This window comes from Siphateles boraxobius, unplaced genomic scaffold, assembly GCF_051911475.1.
Source record: "Siphateles boraxobius isolate OS27281-9 unplaced genomic scaffold, OSU_SipBor_1 24, whole genome shotgun sequence".
NCBI lineage: Eukaryota > Metazoa > Chordata > Actinopteri > Cypriniformes > Leuciscidae > Siphateles > Siphateles boraxobius.
In genome coordinates, this window is record NW_027508855.1 from 4977030 (window position 1) to 4992228 (window position 15199).

Below are 15199 nucleotides of genomic sequence, written 5' to 3' on the forward strand. Positions count from 1 at the left end.
ATAAACTCACGTTTGAATTCACTTACCTCCGCCTCTGTGCCTGTATCCTGACAGAAGGCTTGACCTACAAAGGAAAAAAAACAGCGCGATGGAGTCTACCCGCCATGGTGATAATCCTGTACAACCTACAACCGCTGTTGTGAATTCCAGTCAGCCGACGCTCAGTACTTCCGCAGGCCCCACTTCTTCTATGGTTTGCTTCGCGAACCCAGCATCACGTCCAGCGCCATTCTCCGGTCGGGCGGAGGATTGCAACGGGTTCCTGCTTCAGTGTTCGCTCGCTTTGGAACAGCAGACCCAGTTGTACCCCACAGAAAGATCGAAGATTGCTTTTATAATCCAACAGTTATCCGGGGCTGCTTTAAGATGGGCTGAAACATTGTGGTTACAGGAATCCACTGTTACCTCGTCGGTACAGGAATTCGTAGACCATTTTAAAGAAGTTTTCGGGCGACCAGTTGATGATTCCTCCACCAGCGACAAACTACTGCAACTGCATCAGGGCAGAAAATCGGTTTCTGAGTATTCATTGGAGTTTCGCACTCTAGCCTCCGCAAGTGGGTGATACGAGAAGGCGCTCATCTCTGTCTACCGACGTGGTTTGAATCCTGCTCTCCGTCTTCAAATGGCAATATATGATGACAGCCTGGGTGTGGAAAAGTTTATCCAGCAAGCTCTCCGCGTGCACCAACGATCTCAGAGCTGCTATCTCGAAACTCAACGACCCACTAGTACCTCTCAGTACCCCGCGGAAGGTCCATCCAAGGCAGGTGGAGAAAGGATGCAGGTGGATACTCACCGACTGTCTCCTGCGGAACGTGCCCGACGATGAGAGCTAAGATTATGTCTGTATTGCGGAATGGGAGGACATTTTCGTCAGTCATGTCCAACTCAACCCCCCAGAATGCTTGTGAGTTCTGTCTTTACGACCGATTCGGTGTCAGCCCCATTAACGATATCAGTGATCCTAAAATCCACGACTTTCCATGTTTCTGCCACAGCCATTGTGGACTCCGGGTCGGCAGGAAACTTCATTTCCGGACAGCTCTGTCAAAAACTCCAGCTCGAGTCAGCCACCACCAGACCGTACTCCATCCATGCAGTGACGGGTGAAACCATAAATCAGGGGTATGTCACATCTCAGATCAAACCTGTCATCCTCGGTGTCGAAGACACACACCATGAATTATTTGAACCTTTCATATTAGAGAACAGTCAGACTGATATAATCCTTGGCCGCCCATGGCTTATACGACATCAACCGAATATCAACTGGAAATCTTGTAAAATACTGACTTGGGGTTGTAAATGTGCGTCCAGGACCGCCGAACTCGCGATCACGCCCATCGTTAACATACCCGGCAACATTCCAGTGAACTCAACCTCCGTTGAAAGCCCCACAGAAAGCCTGTCAGTGCCCATCCCTACCTGTTACTCTCTGTTTGCAGATGTGCTCAATCCTGTCGAGGCTGCCAAATTACCACCTCACCGAGCCTGGGATTGTGCCATCGATCTCGTTCCAGGAGAGCCCATCCCTAAGGGACGAATCTACTCCCTGTCTATCCCCGAACAAAGAGCCATGCAACATTACATTGAAGAAGCCTTGAAACAGGGTTATATCCGCTCTTCCACATCACCTGCTGCTGCCAGTTTTTTCTTTGTCCCTAAGAAGGATGGCGGACTACGTCCGTGTATCGACTATAGAACCCTGAATCGGATAAACGTGAAGTTCAGCTATCCACTCCCGCTGGTTCCTTCCTCTCTGGAACAACTTCGAGAGGCTAAGGTATTCACCAAACTGGATTTGAGAAGCGCATATAATCTCATCCGAATTCGAGAAGGCGACGAATGGAAGGGTTCATCACCCCAGCAGGCCATTATGAATATTTGGTTATGCCATATGGTCTGGTAAACGCTCCTTCCATCTTCCAAAGCTTCATGGATGAAGTCTTCCGAGATTACCTGAATCGGTTCGTAATAATCTACATTGACGACATTCTAATCTATTCCAAGGATCCAGTGGAACACCAACGACATGTCTCCCTAGTACTCCAACGGCTACGTGAATTCTCCCTGTTCCTTAAGGCAGAGAAATGTTCCTTCCACCAAACCTCAGTCGAGTTCCTCGGTTATCAACTCAGTGAAAAAGGAGTAGAGATGGACGATCGCAAGACCAAGGCGATAGCTTCCTGGCCAACCCCACAGACTGTTAAAGAATTGCAAAGGTTCCTTGGATTTGCCAATTTTTACCGGAGGTTCATTCACCAGTACAGCCTGTTAACTGCCCCTCTAACATCTCTCCTCAAAGGAAAGCCCAAGACACTGCTCTGGACCGGTGAGGCCGATCACGCATTCCAGTCTCTAAAGACAGCGTTCACCACAGCTCCTCTACTCCGACATCCTAATCCTGAGGAAATGTTCATTGTTGAAGTTGATGCCTCCACTACTGGGGTAGGAGCTGTGTTATCCCAGTACTCCAACTCGTCCCCCAAACCTATGCCATGTGCGTTCTTCTCTCACAAGTTATCGCCTGCTGAGGTAAACTATGATATCGGCAATCGGGAACTCCTGGCGGTAAAGCTTGCTCTTGAAGAATGGCGACACTGGTTAGAGGGCGCCAAACACCCATTTCTGGTTCTCACTGACCACAAGAATCTCCAGTACTTAAAGGAAGCAAAGCGACTCAATCCATGCCAGGCCAGATGGGCACTCTTCTTTACTGGATTCCATTTCCAGATCTTCTATCGCCCTGGTTCAAAGAACGTCCGAGCGGATGCTCTGTCTCGTCTCCATGCTCCCGAAACTCACCACGAAGAACCCGAGAATATCTTACCAGAAAGGATGTTTGTCAATCCCATTCAGTGGGATTTAAACGAGCAACTGATGGAGTTGTCCCGACACCAGCCCAGTCCTCCAGAGTGCCCAGCCGGAAAGATTTACGTACCCGATGAATTTCGCATGTCACTCACTGCGTCAAAAGGGGTGTATACGGGAGAATTCAGACTATGAATACGCCCGCTAAATGTGCTGTTTGGCAGGGATCTTTGGAACTTTGTTATGCGTACCTGTAAATGCCCGTGTGGCGAACAGGACGGCCGAGGGACGTGAGAGAACGGCGCGAGGCAGGTGGTGCGATTGCTAATGAGCAGCACCTGTGAAGCACACCGGTCTCGCATCTCTCACGGAGGAGCGGAACCGGTGTGCTTCACAAGTGCTGCTCATTAGCAATCGCACCACCGCCCTCGCGCCGTTCTCTCACGTCCCGCGGCCGTCCTGTTCGCCACATACCGAAAATAAACATAACTGCCAGCAGCCCCTCGCGGACGACTGCTGGCTAAAATAAAACACAAAAACCAAACACAACTAAAACACAGGCCTGTTCCTCTCTCGATCATCAACGTCGTCGCTCCCGCTTTATGCTTCCGCTCCTCCGTGAGAGATGCGAGACCGGTGTGCTTCACAGGTGCTGCTCATTAGCAATCGCACCACCGGCCTCGCGCCGTTCTCTCACGTCCCTCGGCCGTCCTGTTCGCCACAGCCCGCAAAGGCCCGAAAACAGGAACTTGTCTGACCACATGCTGTTAGTTGATGGCTTGGCTTTGTAAATGCTAATTTGTTTTGGGACTGGCAGCTCAAGATTGCCCCTATTCCCCTGCCCCCCTCATTAGTATTAAAGAAAGGTGAAAGGTGTATCTGGGTGTCCTGGGTGTATGTGGCTATTCAAAGTCTGAACGAAAACAGACTGGTGTATATGGTAAATGCAAGTTTGAAGAGGATATTTGAAAAGCTGGAGACGATGGACAAGAGGTTGGATAAGATGGAGGCTGACATCAATGAGCTCAAAAAGGCAAAAGAGGAGCCTGCTTCAAAGAAATTAAAGAGAGCTGGGAATAATTCTGTTGCAGTAAGTTATTTTCTGACTGTCACAAACATTTGGCGGTGTCTGCTTAACTTTGTGTGCTTTATTTATTAATGTATTTGAATTGAGCCCTCATACTATGTTGGATTTTTACAGGAAGCTGTACGGAGATTGCACAATGGGGAAAACAACATACACAAATATGACCAACAGACAAGGTATATCTTTAAAACTATTGTTTCATAACAGTCACAAGAGAATGTCCCAAGGCTACAACTATTTAACTGTATAGATTAGTTAGTAAATAAACACATTCTCCCCCCTCACTATCTCCCTCTCTCTAGCATCCTGCAAGACGTATTTTGAAACTGTTAGAAGGGGTTACAGGATGGCCCAAGATGAGGACAAAGACAAGATGGAGGACAGCAGGATCATTGCACGCATGAGACAAAGAAAAAGAAGAGTAAGTATAAATAAATATAAATCTCAGTAAAAGACTCAGCCTGGGAGAGGCTCCCATCCCAACCCATTTGATATTTTCAGTGGTTTAATTACTTTTTTCCCTCCTATTTTGCAGCTGCTGAGCAGCAGGACTGGTGTTCTCCAGACAGAGGAAGGGGCAGCTATCTGGAAGACTGCAACAGTTGATCACATGTCTGAAGAGGAGTATGCCATCTTGGATGGAAAGTCGGTGTGGGTTGTTCGACCTCCAACCCGTAGTACAGTTTTGTCTGCGCTGTGCTATATATTGTATGACTAATAGTAAAGTGTATTCTGTGCTAACGTATTTTTATTTATAGAATTTTGACTGTGTGTATATATATATATGTCATCTGCCCAGTGTCATTTACAAATAATAAAAATAACAAACTCAACTTTGTCTATCTGATTGTCTTGACATTATAACCATGAACACCAATGATAATAAATATTAATAATGAGTAATAATAAACCCAAATGAGGCCATAAACTGGACCAATAGTGTGGGGGTTTAGAGGAGGGACAAAGCATTGAGCAGCCAATCCTATGTAAAACCTCTGACCAATTGAAGGAGGTCACTGCCTTGTGTCCCAAATGTGTGAAATGCTAATATTCCTTTGCATTGACCCCGACCGGGGGATTATTCACCATGGTAACTGATGGCCCTTAGTGGCTCCCTGCTGTGCCCCAAACTTGGCACATATCCAGGAGTATTCGGGATTGTGTGACGGGACAGCAAACTCCCGTACACACACGTTTATTTGTGGAGTACACAGGAGTACTCAGGAGTTTTACATTCCCGATTACAGCTCTTTTCACGCAGTGACTAATCTCCTCAGCACACTCATCCGTTGGGACGGGTCGACCTGGAATAACCAAGACCTGCTCCACCCTCCAGACCCGCTACTGGTGGCCCAACATGCTCCGCGATGTCAAGACCTTCATCCAAGGATGCATCCTGTGCGCTATGAATAAGAATCCCCGTCACTTACCCGCTGGAAAGCTCATGCCCCTACCTGTTCCACAAAGACCCTGGTCACACATTGGGGTTGATTTTGTGACTGACCTTCCACCCTCAGAGGAAAACACCTGTATCCTGGTGGCCATTGATCGCTTTTCTAAAACGTGCAAGTTGATTCCCCTGAAGAACTTACCCACAGCATTTGTAACCGCAGAACTGTTAATGGAACAAGTCTTCCGGAATTTCGGCCTTCCAGAGGACATTGTGTCAGACAGGGGGCCACAATTCATCTCAAAGGTGTGGCGAGCCTTCTTTGCATTAATGAACGTAACCGTAAGTCTAACTTCAGGGTATCACCCACAGGCGAATGGGCAGGCGGAACGTAAAATCCAGGATGTCAGCCGTTTCCTCCGTACCTTCTGCCATGCCAACCAGCATCTCTGGAGCCGCTATCTCGTATGGGCAGAGTATGCTCAAAACTCCCTTCGACAAACCTCCACCAACTTAACCCTGTTCCAATGCATTCTGGGTTACCAACCCCCACTGTTCCCGTGGTCCGGGGAGTCCTCAGAAGTCCCTGCAGTCAACGCCTGGTTCCGGAACAGTGAGAGGGTATGGAACCAAGCTCACCATCACCTCCAACAAGCCATAAACCGCCACAGTCACTTCGCAGACGCTCATCGTCGCAACGCCCCCGAATACCAACCTGGCCAATTGGTTTGGCTTTCGACCAAGGATATCCGGCTGAGACTACCTTGTCACAAACTAAGTCCAAGATACATCGGTCCATTTCCCGCAACGAGGCAAATTAATCCAGTTACCTACCAGCTCCGTCTGCCAAACCAGTATCGCATCCACCCCTCATTCCATGTCTCCCTTCTGAAGCCCCATCACTCACCTGTTCCAGTTCCCTCTACTGATCTGGCAGAAGATGAGAATCCTCCGGTACTCCCCATTGAAGCAGAATCCATCTTCGCTGTAAGAAGGATCCTGGACTCCCGACGTCGGGGTGGTCAACTCGAGTACCTGGTTGACTGGGAGAATTATGGACCAGAGGAGAGGTGTTGGGTACCTCGTAAGGACGTCCTCGATCCCATGCTACTCACTGACTTCCATGAACAACATCCTGAAAAACCTGCTCCTCGACCTCGAGGTAGACCCCCGCGACGTCGGGGTCCTGGGTCCGCTGGCGCGGACGCTGGAGGAGGGGGTAGTGTCAGGAATCAATCAGATTCATTCCCATCCACCACTCAAAGATCACTCTCCCCGGAATACTAACCACTCACACCTGTGCACCATCAATTACCTCATCACCCAGCTCTACAAAACACCCATGCACACTTCAGTCTTTGTCAAGCCTCCAACAGGAATAGACCATAACCCTCTGTCTCCTGAAGTCTCCAAGTCAACCTGAAAACCACCACGTAACGTATACTCACCTTTGAAATACTCACCTTTGTATCCTTGTCCCGCTGTTCCCAGAAGTCCTGCCTGGTCCCATGTTCCCCGAGTCCTGGAGATTCGTCTGAGTGTCCCACGTTCCCGCCGAGATCTCCGTGTCCGCTACTGTATCTGAAATAGAAAAGGAGACGTATCAATGAACAGTGTCTGCTCACTCCAAGCTAACTAAAGGAGGATCTGCTCACCTGGAATCCGCTCTGCACTTAGTGATCTTCACCGCACCTTCACCTGAACCTTGCCAATTCACCTTGTCACTTGAATCATTGTAAATAAACTCACGTTTGAATTCACTTACCTCCGCCTCTGTGCCTGTATCCTGACAAGTACATTCTACTGCACAATAGTAATATATTTCTGTCAATTTCTTAAGTTAAACCGAACATATATTTAGGTGGGTTGTAGATAAACTGAATTTTTGTTTGCATCTGACAGTTTTATGAAATGAAATGGTGAAATGCTGGTAAAGTGACTCTCAAAGCAACTCAGGAGATGAAGTTCATGTAGAGTGTCTTCATATAGTGAGACGGCAGATGCTAAAAACACCATGAATGTCATAACGAAACTGTCGCTCCTACCCACAGAGACAATTTTTCTGCAGTTTAATATTCACAGACACTAGTCAATATTGTGATTAGATTCTGTTCTACTTTCATTCATCCAAATATTGCCAAATTCTGTAACATTCTAGGGCTTTTCACATTCACACTTCAAATAGTTAACCCTGGGTCATTCTAAACCCCGGGTAAACTGAATCTTTGCCTATCTTGCTTCACGTTTCAAACTGCTCATAATTTATTCGGGGGTTAACAATTAATCCTGGGTATTCATAAACTGACGTTCCACATTGTAAATTCCTATTGCTGACTGTACTATCGAGTTTATACTGAATGGATACTTAGGACTATAAAGGTAAGAATTAAATGGTCTTTTCTTCACTCAAATTGTCGTGTTTTCTGTCAGCATTTGACATTTTTCCTCTCAGACACTGAATTTACTGTTTACTACTGTATGTGCAGTGTTTCCGTGACTGTGGAAAGCACACATATATGTACTCAATTGGTTGTCTGTTTCTAAGTGTCTAGCTTTAACATTTTAAACACCACATCATTTCACCCTGTACAAGTTTGGCCGCGCAATGAGGGGTTAATACTGCAAAGGCTGTGCTAACCCTGCATCGGAGCTAACCCCGATTCTAAATTACAAGTGTAAAACTTTACTTTACGTGGTGGTATAGTATTAGTATCGTTACAGATACTTTCACAGCGCAGTGTGAAAAGTCCTTCTGTGTTATACAGTAAAATATCAACTGGATTACCGAAATTCCTTCCGCATTACAGGGCAGACAATATATGTGTAACACGCCAATGTCCAGTTCTGTTTGTTTGGTTATACATTTTTGTGTGTCAATATGTATTTGTGTGTCAAACTGTCAACTAGTTGATGTGGTCCACTTAAAAAAAAAAACACCTGAATACAGATCAGCAGACAGAGAACAGAACACCCCCAAAACATATGCTACTGGACCACAGGATAGGGAAGACATCCAATATGATGATAAAAAGGCTGGGCATCTGACAGCTATGTAGAAGGAGTCAAGCTGGACTTTTTAAAGGACTTTAAAAATGTAAGATTTTAAAAGGACTTTAAGATATAAAATGGCTGAATTATTTTTGTACTGAGCAGAAAAATGTAAGGATTTTTCTTAGTGATGTACTGTAGAGCTGACTGAGAGTGTAGTCTTAATGCTAACTAAATTTTCAATTTTGGATGAGCTCCTAATGTTTGCACAGCTAATGACCCGCATGTGTGTGTAAACAGAGGAACTTGGGTCAGCACCAAAACTATGGAGTAATTCGTTCAAATACGCTTGGAGCAGAGCGTTGAAAGAAGGGGGAAGCTCCAAACAAAAAGATTAACTGCCAATTCAAAGTACTGAAAGCACAAGACTCATAAAAGACAAGAATACAGTAGATTTAAAGCAGGCCTCATTCATGGGTATATCAATGGGAACAAAAACTCCACTTTAAGGATGAAAAATTCAAGAGCAATCCAAAATGCCCTGATACCTATCACCACTTCCAGGAAATCTATTTAGTACAATAAATACTCCACCTTAGACATTCTACTACTAACTATAAATAACTTTGCAACTACATGTCAACTAGCAATCAATTGAGTATTAGTAGTCTGTCTGTTTAATATCTGCTATCACTTTATTTTGATGGTCCCCCAAACAGACATTCTACTGACTATTAGTAACTTTTCAAGTACATGTCAACTTAATCTACCCTAACCTAACAGTCTACTAATACTCTAATGAGAGTTAGTTGACATTTAGTTGCAAATTAATTAGAATAAGTTGACAGGTAGTTACAAAGTTACGTATAGTTAGTTAAATGTCTAAGGTGGACATTCGAAATGAAGTGTAACGGTTTAGTCTCCTTTTGTATCATCATCATCATCCTCATCATCACCTACTGTGACAATTATATCTCACTTTCATTGATAGACATCGATCGGAAAAACAAAAACACAATGGACTCTATACGCAGAGAGTACTGCCTATGTAGATCTGCTAAAACCAAATATAATATTCTCCCAAAGCAAACTGTGGTAGTAGCAAATTTCATATTTCAATTAACTGTTGATAACAACAAATTATATTATATGATGCATATATGTTTTTAACTATAATAAACATACCATTTTAGTTAATTATATTAAAATAAAAGGTTTTATTTTTAAGGTCCAGCTTTAAATACTATGTGTGGATTGTAGCAGTATTTCTGTGTCCTCTTGTGACATTTCTTCAAGGTTAAATTTTGTGCTAAATTCTCCTCACAATTTCCACACACTGCTCTGGACCAGAATTTGCAGTGGCAATGAGGCTAGCTGTGGAAGCGACTGAGTCACACATTCACTCAGTTACAATTTGCAACATGTTGATTTTAATAAAGCAAATGAATGGGCAGTGGCTGCCTAATGGTTATATAGTCAGACTGGTAACCCAAAGGTTTGATTCTCAATACCGGCAGAAATGACTGAGGTGCCCTTGAGCAAGGCTCCTAACCCACAATCGCTCCCTGAGTGCCACAGCAAAAATAGCTGCCCACTACTCCAGTTGTGTGTCCACGTTTTGCAGTGTGTGTGTTCACTACTGTGTATCTAACTTGGATGGGTTAAATGCATAGGGCAAATTCCAAGTATGGTTTACCTTACTTGGCCTTGAAATGTCACTTTACATTTCACTTTTACTTAAAGGGTCACTCCACCCATTTGCATTAAGAGGTCCATTGTTAGACAACCAGTCATACTATTGAATGGTCGTGCAACATTCTTTCATTTTCCCCTGAGACGAGAGAAATCTACTATTTACCTTTTTCACTTCCTCCTACAATGACGCAAAAATCGTCATTTGACGTCATTGTAGGAGGAAGTGTAAAAAGGGGGGATTTCTGTATAGACTACAAGCACAAATTCCCACCCTTTCAAACCCGCCCATAGCGGGTTGTGCCTAATGCGCTAACAGAGCTATCACAGATCAGTGGGTGGGACATCACTTGCAGATACTGAAAGCAATATCAGCCATCTTGTTTATAAGCTAAGCTAACAAGCGCTGTGGATATAGGAAGTTACGACAATGACGGAAGAAACTAAACATGATATGGAAGTAGAGGATTTTGAAATTCTGCTGCTCGAATCCGCTGTTCGTGGCTATCTTTACGAGCCGCAATATAGTGAAGAGCAGCTGAGGCTGATGGAGGATCAGGAGGCGGCTGCCTGTCGCGGATGAGGAGCCCGGACTGGGTCGAGCTGAGGCGGGCTGCTGGTGCGTGTGCTCTCGCTGTGCGCTACGGACACAGATAGAGTCCGTCTGCTGTAGAGAATTTCAACGATCGCAATTTCTCCTGGACGAAATCTCTGAATCAGACGACCACACGGACGTTTGTGTTGTGATGTGAACCATCCTAGTTTCGCCTGACTGAACATCCAGGTATCATGCAATAATTCACCATATAGAAAGAAATACAAACGAGTAATTCACTGATGTTTGCCAATGTAACGGGGTTCGTTGTTGTGGGAAGAAGGAGGCTGGAACCGGCGAACATTTGAACGTTTTAATAGTAAAATAAACAAATACAAAACAAAAGTATAAGCCAGCTGGCCACACACAACAGAAACAAAACATAAAATCAGGCCTGTTCCTTTTGTGCTTCCGCTCCTCTGTGAGAGATATGAGACCGCTGCACAGGTGTCATTCATTATCACTCGCGTCGTCCTCTCACGTCCCTCGCCCTCGTCCTGCTCGCCACAGCCAACTAACTAGAAATTTTTTGTGAAATGAATTTCAAACTCATTTGGCAGCTAGCCTTCTTGTAGACGGAAGAGTGATTTCTCTGATGTTTGCGCTGTTCTGGATTAGTGGGAGTGGCTTGCGGAGCTGCATTGTGGGAGTTGTTGTCTTACATACAAATGCGCCCCAAAGTTATTTTCTGTCTTTTCTCGGTCAAGAGGGCACCAAATTCAAAATTTCTTTTACATTTCGACTACATATATAACCCACTTTTAATAAAGATTAATGTTGAAATGGGTGGAGTGACCCTTTAAGAGTAAACATTTCACATTTGCACTTACTTATTTTGGTGCTTGGAGCCCTGCAGGTGCGCATGATACTGTGCCACTGAATTCAGTGTGACACTGCAGACATCACATGTGTAGCAGCGTTTTAGACCTACACAGAAAACAGGCACAAACAAGTTTGTGTTATTAGCAAGTACAAAAATTTAAATGCACATAACCTAACATGGCAACCAAGAAAATGTGAAATCTTATCACGTCTGTCTTTCTATGAAATTATCTTTATAACATTTAGAGGACAAACTATAATATTTTATTTAGTTATATTTGGGTTGTGGCATTAAAAAAACAAGCTCTCTCTTTTTGTCCACGGCCTCTCCACCATGCTAAGCTAAAAGCAGAGTGGTCAATAAACCCTTATCATGTCATTCCGAGAACAGAAGGACTAACTGTGGAATGAGATAACACTGGTCTCTATCTCTCTCAGTCACACGGGTCACTGCTCAGCTGTGTTTCACAGTTCTGCCTGATCAACTCTCCAGATTACCGTACCCTGAGGGAATGTGTGTGCGTGTGTGTGTGTGTGTGTGTGTGTGTGTGTGGAGAGAATCAATAAAAGAGACATACATTTAGAAATGCCAAGCCTTTTTTATTTATTTATTTGAGTTTTTAAGAAGTACTATGCAATTACAATGGAAGGTCTCTCCATGAAAAGAGATCAATGTCGAGGGAGGGGGACCTTTTGAGGAGAGGAGGCTCCTGTGTTCTCTTGTGTGTGAGTCTGTGTCAAGTGACATTATAAATAATTGAGAATACCATGTGGCTTGTAATGCAATTTGGGATACTGATGTTGTCGCACATGTAAGGGCGAGAGAGGGGAAGCCAGAAACCGGGTCGTTCTAATGCAGCTATGAAGGAATATGAGAAGAGTGAAACTTTGCTGAAATGAAACAACTATAACTCATATTATTTTTCAGTGTTGGGGAAGCCACTTTGAAACTTTAAAGCTGCTCATAATTGTAATTATAGTTCATAAACCGATAGATGACTATTAAATTGAACAATTACATCACTTATTAGGTTTAAAACATCTAAATTAGAATGACAGCATTAAATTGAAATAAACTTGAAGAAAAGTACAACTAATGTAAGAAAGCTAATTTAGTACTAATTCACAATACTGTATAGAGTCAAATACTCTAAACGGCATTACAAAATATTTTGCTTCAAAAAACAACCCTGAATATGTGGATGAAAAAAAATATTCAGGGCATAAAATATATCAGAGAATTGATTTTGTTTTAAATAAATGTATAATTTTTTTTATTGTGAATCAGTGAATTGTATTTATTTACATAAACTGTGAAAAGTTATCCACTATTTATTTACAAAACATTATATATATATATATATATATATATATATATATATATACACACATATATATATATATATATATATATACACACACACATACATATACATATATACAGTATATATGACAGAGGACAGAGCTCTGAGTTTGAGCTCTGAGTAATCAAAGTTTGATTATTGCAGCTCACTCTGCTATACAATAAAACATGGCAAAAATACAATAATATAGCATTCTGTCACATCACAGTTATACTTGTTGGACACAAATGGTCACTACTAAAAATGTGGTTGAGTAAGTAGCATCAATACTTATAGTTTGTTACTCCCCTGCAGTCTACCCGGTTTGTTTTGACTTTGGACAGGAAAAAGCTTGTGACTAACATGACACAGAAGCACTTTGGCTCTCCATCAGTGGCGTTTCCTGCCTGCGCCCCCCATTATGGATTAAGCGTCCCGTGTAATTGCTGTCATGTTGCACTAATGATATTGTAGCTGAAAAATGGCTTTTGCAATCCCCTCCACCAAATTGAGTTAAACCCATAAACAACGTTCGGAGAAAAAGGGCATGCAGAAATGTGTGTCTTACTGTTGATTCACCATCATGCTTAATTTGACTCATTCTCATACATCTTGAGTGTTATGTTGATATGCACTTGCTGTAATATGCACTTGTGCAGGTTAACCCCCCCCCCCGAGAAAAAAAGTAAAAAAAAATAACCTGACACTGACAGACCGGGAACAAAGCCTTTCTTGTGCCTGTCTCTGTTATGCCCAAGAGACTGATTATTTCTGCCACTGGGCAGCCAGCAGGAGTTTTTAAAAGTTGCTAATCATATCAGCAACAGTGAAACTGAAAAGCACAGCAAAACATGTCCTATCCCTCCACAACTTTTTAATGCATCTAGATACACTGTCATAAACAAAATATTTTTTTACTTCAGCAGTTTAACATCTGTACATTGTGCCTATGGTTTGTCTCAGACGGATGGCCCATAAAGAATCTGCAGATTTTGGGATTCTGCAGAATTCTAAGAAAAGTGTCTTTCCGCTGAGTTTTGTGGGTACCGATAGAGTCTGGTCTGCTGATGACCATATTCAAAACTACAGTTAGTGTATTTTATTGGAGAGATAAATAAACCCCTCCTTATTCTCCACCCTCCCACACACACACACACACACACACACACACACACACACACACACACACACACACACACACACACACACACACACACACACACACACACACTGACATTGAGAGAATGTGGCGGAACCGTGTATCTTATGGTGACTCCCAGCTGGCCTTTTGACAGGCCGCCTCACACATGCTTTTTGAAAAGGTGAAATAATGGAGCAGCGCCCAGGAATCCATCAATGTTTGCCATAAGTTCCGCTTGTCGCGCTGCCCATGGAACACATGAGCAATGAAGAGTCGAACAGTGCGTAACTCCTATGAAGTCTCTCTCATCTTTGTCGCCATTCTTTCAGATTTATTACTGTTAGCACAGAACATCTTCCAATTGGGAATAGAGGAACCACAAGTGGAATAAATTACCTGAAATTGAATGTGGCCTATTTGCTCTCCCAGTTTACAGCTGGTTATAAACGCAATACACAAACTTTCACTCACTTAAATAGAAATGTAGAAAGGACTGGATTTTTGTACATTACATTTTGACCATTTGGCTGATAATTGTCACGGTAGACATATTCTCTGTTCCTTCTAGTCTTGTGTTTATGTTGTTGGGTGAGTGCACGTGTGTAGTGGGTGTGAGTGTATGACATCACCTGATCCGCTCCAGCTGATCGTCATTCATCACCAGCTGCAATCAATCTCACGACTCTTTAAATACTTACCGCTGTTCTATCATCCCTGTCAGATCGTTGTTTGATGTCCTGCGTGTTGGTGTTCCGGTGTTCTGTTCCTGCTTTGTGTTCCTGTTCCTCGTCGTCTGCATCTGGTTCTCCTGTCTTCTCACCGTCACCTCCGCACCGCACTTCTTCACGGATCCTGGCCATCGAAGTCCCTGCGTCACGGTGTTCCTCCTGCTTGTACTGTATTCTTATTATTCATCCATTAAACTGTTAACTCGCAACTGCTTCCTGTCCTTCATCCAGACATTATGACAGAACGATCTGACCGTCAAATGGAAGCAGCGAGTTCATCTTCGGGATCTTTGGAAGAATTTATCCAACATAGCATTCGGAGGATGGATTCTCAGCAGCGGGATATCGGCGACACGGGCCGGGCAGTACAAGCATTAGTGACGCAGGTGTCCGAGCTCACCCAGCAGATCCAACGCCTACAGAATCCCGCTGCGCCGCCCACGCCGGCCGTTCCCCCATCACCTCCAGAGAGACCATCGCAGACCGAGCCCCGCCTACCGGTACCAGAGTCATACGCAGGAGAACCAGCCTTTTGCAGAGCGTTTCTGACACGCTGCTCCATGCACTTCGCTCTTCAACCACATACTTTCAACACGGAA

General features: G+C 43.9%; 1 protein-coding gene across 1 annotated transcript in view; it reads right to left on the minus strand.

Moving 5' to 3' along the window:
- The window catches only part of zmat4a (zinc finger, matrin-type 4a), a 160703-nt gene that overhangs the window by 16604 nt on the left and 128900 nt on the right, over window positions 1-15199 (minus strand). The window contains exon 6 of the mRNA XM_077240906.1: window positions 11397-11493. Within this exon, the coding sequence (XP_077097021.1) occupies window positions 11397-11493 (97 nt within the window). The remainder of the gene's footprint in view (window positions 1-11396; window positions 11494-15199) is intronic.